General features: G+C 37.9%; 2 protein-coding genes across 2 annotated transcripts; one reads left to right on the top strand and one right to left on the bottom strand.

Annotated features, from left to right (window-relative positions):
• Positions 1 to 4,320: 4,320 nt before the first annotated feature.
• LOC139142094 (uncharacterized oxidoreductase TM_0325-like) lies at positions 4,321 to 13,273 on the bottom strand. The gene is made up of 9 exons (XM_070711907.1): positions 13,205 to 13,273; positions 11,727 to 11,857; positions 10,978 to 11,070; positions 10,264 to 10,349; positions 9,573 to 9,666; positions 9,276 to 9,345; positions 8,608 to 8,644; positions 7,659 to 7,722; positions 4,321 to 5,343 (listed from the first exon to the last, which is right to left on the bottom strand). Exons 1-9 carry the CDS (start codon positions 13,248 to 13,250, stop codon positions 5,185 to 5,187), a joined length of 780 nt encoding a protein of 259 aa, XP_070568008.1. The 5' UTR covers positions 13,251 to 13,273; the 3' UTR covers positions 4,321 to 5,184.
• A 1,961-nt stretch (positions 13,274 to 15,234) lies between these two features.
• Positions 15,235 to 15,913, top strand: LOC139141430 (late histone H1-like). The gene has a single exon (XM_070711055.1). The coding sequence runs from the start codon at positions 15,283 to 15,285 to the stop codon at positions 15,859 to 15,861; it is 579 nt and encodes a 192-aa protein (XP_070567156.1). The 5' UTR covers positions 15,235 to 15,282; the 3' UTR covers positions 15,862 to 15,913.
• Positions 15,914 to 18,827: the final 2,914 nt, after the last annotated feature.

Here is an 18,827-nt window from a genome sequence, read left to right as displayed (position 1 = left end):
TAAATGTTTACGATGATCAAGTGTTAATTGACGAATTCATCATTGACTGAGGACCTGTACAGAGCGTGGCGATGTTTATTATGATGCTACTGATAAGACACGTGTGCCATTGATAACCTGTACAAAATTACGTCTCTCTCATAGTGTTATCGTCTTTGCCTGAACACCGTCTGTACTAAATTCACGATTCTCCCGCTTCACTCATCGAAAGGCTTATCTCAGCGTACCTTCCTGTTGGGCCTCTCTCATTGTTTGTCTGTCTCTTTCTGTCTATCTTGTATGTATGTATGTATGTATGTATGTATGTATGTATGTATGTATGTATGTATGTATGTATGTATGTATGTATGTATGTATGTATGTATGTATGTATGTATGTATGTATCTCTATATATTTATCTATCTATCTATCTATCTATCTATCTATCTTATCTATCTACGTATCTATCTATCTATCTATCTACCTATCTATCTATGTATGTATCTATGTATCTATCTATATATTTATATATCTATCTATCTATCTATCTATCTATCTACATCTTCACCTATCTCTCTATCTATTTACGTATGTGTTCAGGCGTATTTTCGAAAGTGCATGTTATTGTGCCATTCGAAGATTAGCGTAGTAAATACTTTGAAGATCACGTCATTACAGAACGGATATTAGGGTTATTGCTCATGAGGTACAAAGGAACATATTCTATATTGCTAGATAAAATAAGAATACACTTCCACGACAACAAAAACGATAGTTACATAACACCTGTGTGAGAAGTCAAGAGCGACACCATGGCGCATCGTGACACATTCATCCGGCGGTTTTGATTTCGCTTTCGAGCAAATGAGGCTGTACCTGCCATTACGGAAGACAATCCCTGTATGTACAGATGCTCTTCATTTTATGCGACCGTTCTCGCAATTAAGGTGGTAAGTTTAGTGGCTGCATGATATGAAGAAGGGTTGCCAAAATTCAGCTGAGCTAGCAAATTTCAAAATGATTCAATGCGAAAAATGTAAATTCCCCCTTTCTGATTCCTTGACGCAACCTTTGTAACATATCGTGTACAAGCTCTCTTCCAAATGAAAATGTTAAGCTGAATGCACGACTTAGCGTACCTTTCAGCATCAGACGAGGTGTAACAGCGACCTTAGGGACGTTGATGGCATTTAGTTTAGGCGACCAGTGGCCTAATTGGCGGACTTAGCGATGTACACACGTTTTTTGGTTTGCCCAGTTGTAATCTGACACAGACCAGCTGCCGACATGAAGATGGACTGGGGGCGTATTGCGGATTACTCACTCGCACAGCTGATTGTGGCCCTCGTTTCGGCATTATTGCTAATACCTGGAGAATGGATGAGCCTTTCGCTGTCATGACGTGACGCTTTTCATGGATTTTCTCCGTCGATGCGGAAAGCGGAATTTATCTATGTTCATGATGAATTCAAGTTTACAAATGTTAAATTGGAACACTCGATGAAGCCGATACCTCAAGGCCCTGTGAACCATTGAGCTATCACCAACATAGATTAAACATGTATGATGTAAAGATAAAGCGGAGATGTCGTAGGAGGTAATCGATCGATGGACTTCTAGGCGCGTGTAACATCGCAACACGATTGGAACTAATTTGGGATAATTGGATTTTCATATTTTTCAAATTTCTCAAAAGTGTTAGGTGCCATATAGCTGAATGTTACAATATTGCAAATTAATCATAAAAATAAGTGTGTAATGTAAAAAGAAAAGCAGATGAGATTATATTTGTACATTAAATCGGCATTACTTCACCATACAATTATCCCAAATTAGTTCCAATCGTGTTAGTAACAATGGAATACCAAAAATAACTGTCATAAAATCAACTACAAATGTAATAAAATTGTTGACCATAAATGTAACAGCACCAAACCATAAATGTAATACACAAATTAACAATAAATGTAATGAAAGTTAACTATTAACTTGATTCTGGACCGGGATGTGATCATTAGTTTGTCAATGACCTGAGTCAGTAATAAACAATGCCATATGACAACCGTGACATTGCTGCATACTATCCTATAACTCGGTTCATTCTCACTATATTTCATGTAGGGGGCTAATTCGGTCTGTATTGGCAAAGCACAAATAAACAACATAGAGATTCAATAGGTCATTCAATCTAGCGAACAATCAAATCAGCGATTTTGCAGAAGACAGCCAAAATTAAAAGGACGACAAATTTAAAAAGCCGCCGAAAATAAAAGCAGAATCAGCCCCGCGGATAAAGAAGAAATGGAGATTTTCCCCTCTTTCAACCAAACAGCTTTTATGAAGACAATCACAGGCAACTATCGTTGACACAAAACAAAGTGTCTTCTATCACATGGAACGAAACGGGAAACGGCAGAATATATAAAATGTTTTATTTCTTTCTAAAATCCTTTTTCAATAACCCTTGACAAACGCTGAAATATAAGCTTAAGCACTAGATTCAAACTCGAAAAAATTATCAACCATAGTTCTGGTCGAAGATGAGTCTTTTGACACTAAAAACACCAATTATACATAACTTAGTAATATAAGCAACATGACGAGTATATCCGTATCGTAAAGGAAAAGGGCAAACACCAAGCCTAACACATGGAAATACAAAATAAAACGAGTGACTGATGAAAAAAAAGGTCATACTCGGGTTTCCAAGTGAACGTTAAGACTCACCATCGATCCACTTTATCGTATCATTAACAAAATAAGTTGAGCAAAGTTGCTTATAGCCAGGGACAACACATGATGTGATTTACACATTAATTTTTTTTACCATAATCCATTATAAAGAAAAAACTAACCTTACTTTCCTTACGCTTCTTATTGAAAATATCGATGGCCAGAACAAACAGTATTTGATTGAAAAAATGGAAGAAAGCTATTCAGATGAGAAACATAAATCTCTTGTGCATGACAGTGAAGAGGTTTGCCAATCGATGTCACAATTAAGGAACTGGACGGTTTATATTATCAACATTATGCAGTTTGTTTGTGTGATACTGATCAACTCACAAAAATAGAAACTACTCACATGATAATGCCGTCAATACATAAAGAGCTAAATCACCTGTGGCGATGTGTTTATGTAGATTTGATTACATTTATGGTCCATTAATATTACACTTACAGTTGCCTCTTTGTGATCACATTTATGGTTACTGTTATTACAAATATGGTTGGTGTCTTTATTACAAATATGGTTGTATCACAGTTGTGGTTGGTGTTAGATTTCTGAAGATTGTTACATTTACGGGGGCTACGTTACTGCTCAATTGCCGAGAGAGAACCGATCATTTGACCGCCTTCATATCGTTGTCAATCGTCAATCATTTCACTTTACCGATCAGACACTTGCTTGTAAAAGATCTCCTGATAAAACGATAATATAGAAAATTATAAGTTCATTAAATACAAGAAATTGTTCTATTATTGATGTTACATGTTTGTTTCCCAGTCCTTGACATTTGACAGAAGTACGCTATGATAGATTTCTATTTTCATCTTTACTCCTTACTAAACTACTTTGAGATTACCGTAACACAGACTACAAAATACTTTTCTTTTCCCTTTTTAAGGTAGTAGGTGTAAAATTTTGCTAAAACTTTCCTTAACGAAACTTTCAACCATTCTCTTTCAAAATCAAGAATAAAAATCGGGGGTCACCGTGCAAATTTTGGTACTGGAGAAACAACCAAAGATTTACCGATATTTGAAATTCAAAATGGCCGCCATCCCGGTGTAAACTCTCTGGGGAAAAATAAAATTTTCGATTTTCACAAAAAAAAAAAACCGGTGAAGACTTCTGTTACTCCTTAAGCTTCAAAATAAGCCCCCACAAAAGATAAACCCAAAATGGAGGCGAATTTTACCTTTAAGTTATATCAGCACTTTATGGGTGTGAAGGAAAGGCAGGGCGCTCAAAACATTTAATTTGTGGTTTACCGATTTGATAATGTGGATCATTTAAATTGTATGTCGGCCGCCGCGTGATTTGGAACACCATGGCAAAGCTTCTGATACGGACACGTTTATGAAGCAAAACTGGGACATAACGCAAAAACTGATTTCTTTCCAGTCATTATTCACATCATGTGAATAATGACTGGAAAGAAATCGGTTTTTGATGAAGACCTAGAAGAGCTGTGAAGAATCTGAGAAACGAAAACTGTAAGTGATTTAATCTTCGTGTACTTCTAGATCACATTAATATTTAATGAGCTGAAGGAATATAGGTCAACCTTGTCTACAGCTGGCTTTTTTGAAATAAAAAACACCAAAAATCCAAATATTTGGTCATTAGATTTATTTCGAAGACTAATTAAATCAGTCAGACATAAACATTGTTTTTGTAGCTTTTACATTTGCATGCAGCTTGCACCTGTAAAATCAAAATAGCAAAAACAATGTTTTCAAATGTTTTGGTTATTCTTTCATTTTCTATTGAATAATGACTGTATTGTTCAGTACATAGATGACCTGGATAATGTCACCTTTGATGTCCACGGTATGGTTAAAGATTCTATAATTCTATAGGGCACGCATTCCAGGATTGGAAAAATGGTAGGATTTGAAAAACAACAAATTTACCTGGTAGACAAAGTCTATTGGACCAACACTACTGTGCTTGGGAGTCCTAAATTTCTTATTGCAAAGTTGGGGGTTCCATTTTCCATACATGGACTTAGGGAACCCAATGAAGAAAAACAGCATACTAAGGGGTCTAAATTATTTCATCAGAATCATCGCCTCTCACATTCTCCTCTTATGACTCAAAGTGAGATAAAGTATCAAATTAAATATTTAAAAATGTTTATTTGAAAATAAAACTTTCATCAGATGGAATAAATCAAGCTTTTAATTTGAAAATAAAATATCTCATGTTGTGTGTTTAATTTATAAAACACTGTTGGAGGGTCTGTTCCATCGTAGACCCTGGAGTATCATAGACCCTAGAGTATCATAGACCCTGGAGAAATGTTTTCTCTACAGTCTACGGTTCCACAGACATTTTTGCACTCATGAATTTCACGATTGGTCACTGAATAGTTTTATCAGACACCTGCCTATGGGAAAATCATCAGTATTATCAAGCATGGCAGCATGATATTATTTTGTACAGATAGTTTTGATTGAACTATTTGGATGTGAGCTCATCGCGGGCACATTGCGTGTCGTCCCCCATCGACAGGAACTTGAGCCCCAGTAATGAACGAGGCGGCGTCAGATGCCAGGAACGCGATGGTATTGGCCACTTCTTCAGGATCACCTGGCCTGCCGAGTGCATGAGTGGTCTTGCTTCTCTCCAGGAACTTGACAGGAATAAGAAAAAAAAGAAAAAAAATTATAAAAACAGAAGGAAGTTTTTGATCAATGGGAAGCAAGACTGGTTTCTATTTGGTAGACTGTGAACATTGGAAATGTAACAAAGTCTACACTTGTAATTATACAATGAGATTAATTGGTTAAATTGCAAATAGATCTGATCAACAAACCATTGTCCTGATTTTATTAATACATGCTAATGCAAGGGGCGCCATTTTTACACTGTTAAAGTAAAAAGAAACAGGAAAAGTGATCAGGAACTGTCGTATGAAAAAGCAATGTTTTGAAAATGAGGAGAGAAAAATTCAAAAAATCTCTGGGTGGGCTGTAACTGTAACACAAAATGTCCACGCAATTGGTGCACTGTGATTTTGCATTTAATGTCACAAAAACATCCTCACTCAGGAATGCTCAAGTATCATACTTCTTCAGGAAAAAGAAATGAAAGGACAGAACTACACTTTTTCCCCCACGGTGAGTAAGGATACATATGCAAAGAGGGCCTAGTCATGTGGTATAATTAGTATTCTGTTTCCTCTTGTATGATAAACCTACATACATACGTGCAAGTGTGATAAAAATGAATGGATTATCACACTAATTTCAGATTTGCTTTCAGACAGGCTTTGGAAAATCGGTGCGATCGTCCTTGGTACCTACAGACAGTTTGTACAAAGGCCTTTGAACAGTTGATTGTCTGCTCTTTTGGTTGGGAGAGACCTCGGTACAGAGGTTTTGATATCTGGCTTACAAGCAGGGCGCCTGACAACCACTAATTACTAACCTCTGACAAAGACGCTGAAAAATTAGCACCTGATTCCCAGTAACAACAAATTAAATTATTAAATCATTTTTTCATGCTAAGCTATAAATAGTTCTGCTCAACATGCAAATAACTATTCTTTAGTAAGCCTATCAGTACACCTGGGTTTCTTGTAGTCAATAGCGTTCCATTATTGATGGCAGACTATGTTCCCTGATCAGACTATCCCACTTCAGATTGAAATCCAGTCAATGATTCAAAAGTAATCATCGAAGTATTGTGACTGCTATCAGAGTTTCCATGGCAATACGTAATTTATCTCTTTATCACATTAGACTAATGTGATAGGGAGATAATACTTTCTCAAATGGTGATATGATTTCTCAGAGAATTACATGCTCATTAGATCATTTAAAGCTCCATTAGCTGTATCTTATTGCATTTTACTTACCAGAAGAATACATTCAAATCTTCAGAGATATATTTTGGATTCCTGTCAGCAAGCAATATTGTCTTTGAAAATTTTATCATTTCAATCCTTGCTGATGGATTTGGTCCTTTCAATTCAGGCACTTATATACAGCAGCCCCATTTGAGTCTATACTTGAAAATTATTTCGTTGTTAAAATGTAAATTGTGCGTCATCACTAGTGTGTGAAAAAAGCGTTCTGTGGTCACACTTCAGTTAGCCTCTTTACATTAATTGCATTTGATTTCAAACTATCTTATCAAAAATGTCAAAATACAAAGAGATACAGCTATGGGGTGTTAATCAAGGTATACTTAAAGGCATGTATTAACACCAGATTGTCTCATCAGAAAATTTACTCAGCAGATTACAATTTCAATGGAAAACAAAAGGCCATCACACCTCCATAATCTTCTTACAGACTACAATAAAGGCCATCCCAGGGATTGTGAACAGTGCTTTTAAATTCACTTACAGTTCATATGAGACAATTTTTTTAGAGATCACACAAAATTTTGGCATGATTTGAAATGTCACTCTGTACAGTTTTAGTATCTATATACATTAGGTATTACATTTCTACTGAAAATGGTTTCTGATCATTATTTTATATTCTGGGAACATCAAGACCAGTGACCCTGAGATGTTGATGTCTATTACGAGATAACCAGTACAGTTTTGATTCAGCTTTGTGATGGCCATAGTGGCTATTGCAACATACCGGTAGGTGAGTATGAAGAAAAGTGACCCTAACAGGAACTGATTGTCAAATGCCATTGACTTACAGTGTTGATTTCAAGATCAAGTTTGGGTTGTAGTGGTAATCATAGATACAGACATAATTCTTGATGCTTGCTTATCCTCACAACACAATATTTCATCACTGATTTATAGACATTCTGTAAAGACTGTAATAATAAAAATTTTCAGAAATCTGGCAAGTCACTCTCTTTTAGTGCACATTGATTTTTTTCAAAAGAAGTCTGCAATAGTCATATGGCTTTCAGGGTGGGGGGGGGCTGCATCTGTTGTGGGTTCAAGGGTCAGGCCTAGAGCCATGTTACATCTACCTTTGCATACGCCTCTTCATTCAGTCCTCCCCTCTTCTGCAGTTCAGTAACAGTGACACCAGGGCTGTTCAATACAACAAGATAAATGTGATGTGACTGTAGTAAACGATATCAAAGTTTTGTGACTTTGGTTTCATCATTTTGATCACATGACCTTTTCACAAAGTTCCATGTCCACAGCTCCATAGTTAACTTTGAAAACAGTGGTTTGGATCAAGTAGTGAAATGGTTAAAAGTTTTATTCAAACAGTTTTTTAGGCTTATTAAATAAATTTTCTTCTTAAATTAAATACTATCCATCACTTTCTGATCAATATTATAATCAACTCCTACTATTTGTGGTCACGGTTAAAGTCTAAAAAACTGTTCCACTGTCACCAAATGGCAAAGGTGGCATTACTTTCACAAATCTGTCCCTGACAGTCTCATTACATTGTAGACTGTCCCTGGTTTCATTAGGACAACAACTGTCCCTGGTTTAATAAGGGGGTAGACTCTCCCTGGTTCATTTGGGCAACAACTGTCCCTAATTCCATGAGGGCAATGACTGTCCCTGGTTTCATGAGGGCAACAACTGTCCCTGGTTCATTAGGGCAACAACTGTCCCTGGTTTCATGAGGGCAACAACTGTCGCTGGTTCATTAGGGCAACAACTGTCCCTGGTTTCATTAGGGCAACAACTGTCCCTGGTTTAATAAGGGTGTAGACTCTCCCTGGTTCATTAGGGCAACAACTGTCCCTAATTCCATGAGGGCAATGACTGTCCCTGGTTTGACAAAGCATGTCAACCGTTTTGGACCCAACATGCAATCCTCATAATGATGATCACACAAGTGTTGAGACAATAGAGTATAAAGACAGTTTGTGCAATGGGGCCACAGGCAAAATAACGACAACATTATCAATGTGGTCATAGATTAAGTAAAGCTACTTCTTTGTAGAGACTTACTTGACTGAATTGACTCTGACTTGGTGAGGTGCCAGATCTAAAGACAGACAAAAGAAACAATGCAGGTAAGTAACTTTGCTTACATCATTGGAGTCTGCACCTTACATCATCAATATCTGTTGTGTATGTCATTGAAACTTGTTGTGTAGCTCATAAAAGGCTAGTCTTTAAATCATCAATATCTGTGACATGTTGTGTACATCATCAAAACTTGTGTGCCTAAAAGGCTACTCTCTACATCATAAACATCTGTTGTTTACATCATTAAAACTTGTGTACCTAATAAAAGGCCACTCTCTGTATAGTTAATTTATGTTGTGTACATCATTGACACTTGTGTACTCATAAAACATTACTCTTGATATCATTGATTACTGTTGTGTACATTGTTATAGTAAACCGTGTTGCACACTTGTCAACGTCATCTGGCTATTACAGAAGAGTTGGTTTCTGTATGTCTCCTGAGTACAACATTAGAATCTATAAAGTATTTTTAATATATGACAGTATGCTTTGGTTTGAAAGTAAAATGATTATTTCTAAACTTGTGCATGCCTAACTCATGATCTATGTGCCTTCAAGTGTATTGAACCAAGGAGGCCGGTATATATACGGTTACAGCGAAATGTAATGATTCTCTGCTCTCTGTCATATCGTTTTACACTCACCCAGAGCTGCACACCGCGTAAACTGATCCACTGCGCTTTTAGAAACACAATAGGCAAGGACATTGGGAAACTGAAAAGACAGATTTTTAAGTCTATTAAATATTCATCATCAAAATGACACTGAAAAGCTAAAACGCATACAAAATGTCATTCATGAAATATTAAACAATTCCCTTTAGTAATGATTTTCCTATCTCTACGATTTAATCCTTCTCTCGATAAATGATATCAATCCATGTTTTCATTTCTAAATGTCAGGATTTAGTCGGAAAGAAAAACTGAACGAGTTTTACATACCGCCCTCATTCCATTGACGCTGGATACATTAACAATATTTCCTTTTGTTTTTATGAGATGTGGTACTGCTAGGGATGACAGGTAGAAGACAGACCTGAAAAAGGTTGAAGAAGAATAAAAAATTTCTGTCATCCTGTGGTTGTTAGCCTTAGGTCAAGTCATACCAGAAGACTTGAGAACATACTTTAAGCAGTTTAAAGCTAAAGAGATGAACATGTTAAAGATTAATACATTATCACAAGCTACAAGTTTGTGCGGTTTCAGTTCATATGTGTTTTGTCAACATTTTACTTTTTTCATATTTCTCATGACCATGACTTGCAAATATGAAAATGACAAAGGTATTTGATACAGTCAAAATAAAATTTAAAATGACAAAATCTGGGTAACTTTATTATGCAGTTTCAACAGCGGAGGCAGGGTGCCCCATTAACTAATGACACACAATTCTGAATGGAATAACACATGCATGCAAAAAATGTGCCATTTTACTTATATTTACACGATGTTGACCAACAGAAAGTTTCAGAGGTTGAGAAAAAAAAGAGTGTAGACATCTTGTACTTTAGATTACAAAATACTGGAAGATCTGAAATATGTCTGCAAATCTGATACTGCAAAATAAAACATTATCTTTATCCACAAACAATGGGAAAAATAAGGTATAATAAAGACTGATTTGATTTTTTACCTGATATTTATATCCATCATCCTGTCAAACCTTTCCAGTGTTGTGTTTTCTATCCCTCCTAAGTCTATAATGCCGGCATTGTTGACCTGAAAAACAGGTACAGAAAAAAAAAATTAAGAGGGTAATATGTTACACATATGCACTAACAGCAAATTTCTGACAAAATTATTACTTTCAGTAACACTACACAGAGTTTCATGTAGGCAGTGGGATAGCGGGATTTCCTGAGTTTGGCTACCTGTGCCGTACCTGTTGAACGCAAAAAGGGGTTGGGGTGGGGGTGATCAGTTCCGCAATGGGACAACACCCAACAATGACACTTGCTGATAATATGCATAACCACAGATTTTGCCCTTCCTCAATAATCCTGGATAATCCATTGTAAATATGGTAGTGGGGCACCATCCCTTTTACAGTAGTATCCTTGATGAAACAATATTTTAGCATTCCACTGTGTACTGGTTTACAACACTACCATACTGGTGTACTACTCTATCAGACTGAAATCCCTAGCATACAGGAGAACAAGGTTACACTCAGCTCGCATCATATCTTTCATCCATACTATTTCAGATCATGGTCCATTTTAATTTTTAATTTTTCTCCCTTAACAAACATAAACAATTGGAAATTTGTTCCATAAACTTTCTCGGTAAAACTACATTTTGTGAAGACAATGTACAAAGTTAAGTGATAGATTAATTGTATACTTACTACAACATCTAATTTTCCAAAATGTTTGAGGGCGCTTTCCACTAAATTTTCAACATCTGCTTCCTTTGTGACATCACCAGTGATTAACAGAGGCTGTGAATGCAAATCTTACTCATTATTTTCTGATCAAGTCAATGCTTACGAACCATGTAAGATCTTGTAGAGCAAGTTGGCTGAATTCAAACTGTAATGACATTTTATTTGGCTGTGCTACCCTCTTCACCAATCAACTGACTTCTCTTAAGGCTTTGACATTTTGGTGATTATGTAAAACAGTCTCATTGGCTGTGTAATTAAGGCATGAATGCATAGTGCATGTGCTGTAGATTTACGCTGTGAGGTTATTATGAATTGCAAGGACTATCACGCAAACTCATCTCCGCTCATCTAAATTTAGAAATTAAGAACAAATGAAGGTGAAAGATCTTGCATTTCTGATTTTTTTTTCCTGAAAACTAGCAATCATAATACCGGTTACTTGACATTATGCCTTGTATACATGAGAGGAAGAACACCTAATTCTTTGTGAACTGTTCTGCAACCAGATTTTTGTACATTCTTTATGTTTTCTATGGTGAAGTTGAGCGAAAGGGGAGCATCTCTCCAACTCACACTGCTGTACTGTAAAGAACTTAATTATATGATTAGAAATCTTTTAGTAAACTTTATATAGTTAACTTCCATGTTGTTTTTATTTCTTTTTTTTTTTGAATAAATCACTGCATGCAATGTAAGATTCACTCACTCACCTTACAGCTGTGTTCTTCACATTTTTTCCCAGTCTGTTCCAAGTTTTTATCATTTCTGCCTGTCAGTGCTAGATTTGCTCCTAGTCTTGCAAACAAAACACTAGTTGCTGCACCAATACCTGAGCTTGCACCTGGTGAACAGCCAATGAATCTCTGTTTATTGACATTGAAAGTGGTAGCCACTGGTAGTTGTGTATTTCTAATTTTTACTCATTTTTTTGCTGGCAGCAGTTTATAATATTTTGCTTTGTACACATTTAAAATGTTTTTGAATTTTCTTTTACCGTTCATTCCTGTTATACTTGATGGTTTACTCCTTTATACCTTAATCATCCACTGATGACAAAGTTTCATCAAATTCCATCTTGAAAGGTGTTCCTATTTTGCAAACTTAGCACCGCCATATCGTAATTAAAAACTTTTACTTTTGACTAAAAATGACTCCCTCTCGATTTTCTTTAATGTTAATCAAAGAATGGAAGCAGGGTTGTAACCGATAGGATATAGATTGAGATGCTACACAACGCAACCACGGAAGTGAGTGGTAGTATATCTACAGCTCTGCTGTCGTGTTGTTTGGGAGTCAGATAAAAGGATCGAGATTTGTTAAAGATCGAGATTTTGTTTAGCCCGGAGGGCAAGACTGTAGATTAGTTGACTTAAGGGTTAGGGTTAAAGCCCCTAAGAAAATCCCTTTAGTTAACTAAAGGTGTGTCCACTAGTCACTGAGTCCATGGATGTAAAAAATTTTTACATCCATGCTGAGTCGTCATGTTTTGAAACTTTTGAACTTGGAGCACTGGGGGTAGCAGCCACTGCCACTTCTGCTATCCTCACTCTGCAGGAGCAGGGCATGTCCACCCCTTTTTATGTTTCAAGCACAAGTATTAAGTAATCTTTCTTCTAATGCTTGCAGGAACCTTCGCCATGTATTGAACCACTAGCGACAGTGACTCAAAACACCTTGGTTTGACCCTTCCTTCCGTTGCCCACAACTTTTGCTTGGGAAAGTTGTGGGCTTTAGAACTGCAGCCAGCAGCTGCATGCAGCAACCTTGCTGCGGATCCGTAGCCCTACCACTCCTTTGCTGGTTGTGTTGGGGGAGTGGCTAACCCCACTCCCCCAACACAACCAGCATGCTAGCAAAGGGAGTGGTAGGGCTACGGATCCGCAGCAAGCAGCAACCCTATCCATGTAGGCATGTAGCTCTGCATGGCAGGGCTGTGTGTTACCGGCGTTATGCGGCCTCCACTGCATGTGGTGGGAGGCCGTATAACGCCGGTAACACACAGCCCTGCCATGCAGAGCTAGAAACGGAGCTCCATGATCATGATGTAGGTAAGATAAGATCTCAATCATTTAACCACGGTTCGTAACCTAACCCCGACAGCGACCAAGGGTGCTCTGTATCTAGTCCTGTGAGCGGCAAAGGCAGCCTGAAAACTGCTATGCTCGAAGCCTTGCACATGGCCACCCACCTGTAATAATAGCTACCTTGCCGGCGAGTGACATGGGCGCAGCCATCTTGCTTTGAGGTTGAAAGGTTACAACTCCCTACGCTAGCGCTATTTTGAATTTTAAAGTTTTGTACTTACGACTCCCTAGGCTAGTGCTATTTTGAAATTACCGAGGTAAAGTATTGTCACTATTTTACACCTAATGTGTGGTCCTGAACAACGAAAACTGCAATCATATGGAATAGCGGTGTTTTTGTTAGTTTTATGATGAACAACTTGTTGTCTTATAGGTTGCCCTCCCAAAGGGCCTGTACAGGGCGAAAGAAGAAACTTGATCATGTATTCAGAAGATTAGAAGTGTCTTTATACACCGATGGACTAAATTTCCTAGCCGTTTAATAAATTTGGTTGTCATATCTTTCATTAGAAGAGTTATAACTTCAAATGGTTCGGACAAAACATTTTCAACAACTCTTTTTCACCAGTTAAATCTACTGTCGAAACAAGAACAAAATTACAAAAAAAAACCAATACGTCAGTCAAAAAGCGTGAAGTAGGCTAAAGTCACGCCGATGATAGTACATCATCGTCCGCTCGCACGGGTCCGGTACTTCCCACTAATACCGGGAGCATCCAGCTGCCCGGAAAAGAGACCTTGGCAAACTAAGGCGATGACACATGAGATACCTGCTAGTTTTTGGGAATGTATTAACCGTGACCTAGGCTACCTCATAATTGCGGGATGGTTTTGTTAAAATGGTCTCAAAATGCCTATCTTTTTCAAACCGACTTGGGTCTATATTTCCCCCGACAAAGGAGTTTTTAGCTCTCTTGACTTTTCTTCGATCGTAGATTTTTCATTAGTCTATGCTGACGAGACACGCTGAGAATAAACACATAATCTTCACCGCTTTGATTCGAATAATGCATATTGAATTCGAGTGTAGGACAAAGCAAACCCGATTTTGGTTTTCCCCTTGTCTGTGTGCAAAGGCAGCGTATGTGAAAAAATGAGATAGTTTAATTGTGTAGTTCTTACAAATGCTTGGCTGATTATTATCTGATATCTAAGTCGTTTTACCCACTCCACTCCATCGGGGCACCTATGGAGTACCTATGGAGAAGGTAGGTTTACTAATATGCAATTTTCCCCTAGACATTGATACGTAGATGAAGTTACACAATGCTATAAATAGTCATGAGTGTATAAAACTTTCCTAAGACTTGAAATATGGTAACATTTAAGACAAAACACATCAGTTTGAGTGAGGTCATGGAGCTAGCTCCATGGTGAGGTCTACCGAGTGCCTACATACATGGTATGGAAATCCGAAAGACATCGTACTTCCAAATGGTATTGACTAAGTTCTTACTACAAAATTTGACTTCTGACCTGATAACTTGAATTTTTTTCCAAGTTTTTCACTGAGAACAGCAAATTTCTGTTTCTTGATTCCCGATCAGTGGAGAAGTGTTTTGCTAATACTTTGTTGCCAGTGGGAAGAGCATATTTCTGTTTCTTTATTGCCGTAGAGGGGGTATTAGTGACAACCCAAACATTGATATATCATAAAAAAGGGTATTTTCCACAGAAAACGATATTATGTTGTGTCACAACAAATCACCGATTGAAAGTTGGATATATGCTGATTATTTTATGCTTGTGCAAGGATATGTATGTCGGGTTTTTAAAGTCGAAAAATGTCGGACAGACAGTCGGGAAAAACAGGCGGACGGTCATTTTCAAGTCCAATGATGTGGCTAAAGTAACGAATAATTTGAACGTACCCACGAAGACACATATCATTTACACTGGTATATGTTGCGAAGATAATCAGTTTTCAGGGGATTGTAACGAAATGTACCATGGACAAATATTTGGCGAGAATTTCGACAATTCTTTAAAGCGAAAAGCACATGGCAGTACAAAAATGACAACGCCAGCACGCAGAGCGACCTCGTTGACACCTATGTTTTCTCCGACGTTCGCGAGGCTACTATAATAAAGGCGTCCTCTCTCACCAGTCTCACATTATCGGACGATTGTCTCAACAGATCACTTGTTCTACACCAGCAAATCGTTGTAATACGTTGAAATCATGGCAGAAACCGCTCCAGCTAAGAAACCCAAGGCAGCTCCTACCCATCCAAAGACCATCGACATGGTTGTTGAGGCCATCAAGTCTTTGAAAGACAAGAAAGGTAGCTCCGTCCAGGCCATCAAAGCCTACATCACTTCTCACTATCCCACTGTAAGCGAGTCTCACCTGACCTCCAGCCTTCGCCGTGCTCTCAAGTCCGGGCTTGAATCCGGTGTCCTGGTTCGTCCGAAGGGGTCAACGGCCACCGGTGTCACCGGCCGTCTTCGCGTCGGCAAGCTGCCCGAGAAACCAAAGAAGAAGAAGCCGGCCAAGAAAGCTGCTCCAAAGAAGAAGCCAGCTAAGAAACCCAAAGACAAGAAGCCGAAAGAGAAGAAAGTGACCAAGACGAAAAAGGCTAAATCCACTCCCAAGAAAACCGCCAAGAAAACTCCGAAGAAGGACAGCAAGCCAAAGAAGCCAGCCAAGAAGGCGACAAAGAAACCAGTCAAGAAAGCAACAAAGAAACCTGTGGCCAAAAAGACACCAAAGAAGACATCCAAACCGAAGAAACCCAAGACAAAGGCTGAGAAGAAATAAATCTCAGCTAAACTACAAAACCCAAACCAAACGGCCCTTTTCAGGGCCAACACATCCTCCGAAAGAGTATACCTTACTATGTATATGCATGGAGGTAGTAGAGTAGTACTACCTCCATGGTATATGTGTGTGTTTGTGTGTATCTGTATGTGTCTAAACAAACCACATCAATTCATTCTACCGAAGTATGACTCACAATATGACTTACAGCGAGGTCTCTCCAGTTTGGCTAGATGAATTGAAGTTCAAAAGGGGAAAAAAGCGCGTGGGATAATATGTGGGTGACACGTGATGTAATATATGCAGCAATACGTCCATAGCTGTAAGTATGGATATTGTGTGTGTGTATATGTGAGGGTGTATGAGCCTACAAATGGTTAACGACGGAATCTTTAGCTCAAAACTATAATTACCGTTGAACAAAATGTTCTATAGTTTTCGGATATCGTTTCACACACACTTTCTGCAACACTATGCATTCAACATAATTGTTCAAACAATTTTTACAAACAAGCCAACGATATTGATATACATGTACATGTTTACGGAGTGTTACAAAGTGCATGTCAATCAGGGTGGTATTGGATGACACAATAGCGTATTAACCGTTTTCACAAATTTCACAGTGTTCTTTATTCGTGTAGGGAATAAATGCATTGCGTAATTCTGCATAGTATGCATCTTTGAATTGCTTCCACCGTGCTGAAAACGTAACAATAAAATATTAACTCGATTACAGCCTTTCTAGTCTAGATCAACATTACTGTAAAGAATAAAGCGACTAAAAAAACCTGACAAAGTAACCTGGGACGAGGCTATAGGCCTTTCCGTAACTCCTCTATTTACTTCAAATATGGAGTCCCTCTGTGGCGTATGCAACCATAATCAGGACGAAAAAACGTTTTCCATATTACAGTTCTAAATCACTATTACAAGGAAAGAAAACGAAAAAGAAAAACCTACAAGAATGTGAAGTTGCGTCATCTGAAGGTCAATGTGGTTTCGCTTCAAGCACGGTCCCTCCTTGAGGGACCGTGCTTCAAGAAACTTCTTCGTTATCGACTTGTACGTAATAAGATATAAATCATGACAGATCCCTTCGATAAATTTATTAGTATTTTGAAAGTCTAATACAACAAACTTGGTGTAACTGCAAACCACATTCTCCTTCACGGCACACTATTGCTACAACTGCGGATGTTCTGCAATGGAATATTTCTGGCACGCGTAACAGTTTTACTTCAGATTGAGAGTGAAAGCAGTGTCATCAGCTTCTGTCGATTTACAACCTATTCAGATACAGAAGAAATGTTCATCTCGATTTCAATACGTATGTCCACTATGTACAGACATCATAAAAAAAACATCTTAAAGTTTAAAAGTCACTTCCCCACACACTGTGTTCATATCAATATAAAAGATTGAATATTGAGACAACTGTCACAGTAATGAGGATAACATTGGCGAAGATCTTTTGTGCACCATCGGTTGGAGAGTACTTGGAATTTATAGGAACTGCCCCTGTTTGCCGTATTATCCAAGCCTCAGCCTGGGACTAAATATTTCCTATATTTTGTAGTGGTAATCGTTCAGCCAGTTCATATGAGAATAGATAAATAAATATAGAAACCATGAACATAGAAATAAAAATATAAATAATTAAAATACACAGCTACATACATACATACATACATACATACATACATACATACATACATACATACATACATACATACATACATACATACATACATACATACATACATACATACATACATACATACATACATACATACATACATACATACATACATACATACATTCGTGCAACATCTAATAGTAGCTGATACAGTCATGTTTAAACACTGCTTTGTGTTTATGCATCTTATCATAAATGCTAGTTGTAATAATTGTAGCTCATGGGCACTGAGCCGGCTTCTTCTGTCGGGATGGGTGTGTAGCGCCGGTAAATACTCATGCTGGGAACATCTCTGCTATAACAGCATGGCTCCCTCCATTGTTTGAAAACAAAATGCACAATTACGGATGCAGGGAAGTGTTAGTTGCAACCAGCGAGAACGCAGTTTCTGCATCGCTTGTCAGGAAACAGGGGATTATACCTTCAGTTCAAGCACAGACAAAGAAAAATAAGTTTCTTAATCTGTAGTTCAAGATCGATCAAAGCACACATTGACACCCAGGGAGGAAATGGTCCATTGACAGATTATACTTGGAAATGGTTGACAAGACCCACCCTGTCGGTGTACACTCCATTGTTTCTCATTTCACAGACCGGACATTCCCCAAAGAGGGGTACTTGTGATAGTTGGAACAACCTATTTGACCAATCAATGACCAGTTTTAGTGTTGGTATCGAGTTCAAAATCAGTGCGCACATATTGGCATTCACGCCTAGTTATCACGGATTATACCTCAATTGCATTGACAGGAAAGTAAATTTTGGATTTTCGAAAAACTAAAGACGGTGAAAGGTTTTCTTTCTCCAAGAGCATTAAATGAGCCCCCACAAGTTGTAGCTCAGAAAAGAATTGTAGAAATTTTAGATTCTGACTATCTGTCCCCGAGGTGTGTTCTACCTTAAAGCTACACAATATACTAAAAATAGTTATGTGTGTAAAACTTTGAAGTATGATAACACGTACCGCAGATGAATACCAGTGAGATCTGCCCACTGCCTCCATGGTATGAAAACCTTAAGGAACTTCGTAATCGTTGTATTGTTGTATCGTTGTAACTTAAGACTTCTTACTACGAAATTTGACTTCTAACCTGATAACGTAAGGTACTGTTTTCCAAGATGTTTTTATTAGGAACAGCATGTTTCCTGTTCAGTGAAGAAGTGTTTTGTAAGTAGTTTGTTGCCAGTGGGAAGAGCATGTTTCTTTTTCTTTATTGCCGTAGAGGGAGTATTGTGGATTCGGCTGGCAATCCATACTTTGGCATAC

The sequence above is a fragment of the Ptychodera flava genome, chromosome 10 (genome assembly GCF_041260155.1).
Source record: "Ptychodera flava strain L36383 chromosome 10, AS_Pfla_20210202, whole genome shotgun sequence".
NCBI lineage: Eukaryota > Metazoa > Hemichordata > Enteropneusta > Ptychoderidae > Ptychodera > Ptychodera flava.
This window is presented reverse-complemented; position numbering and strand designations above follow the sequence as displayed.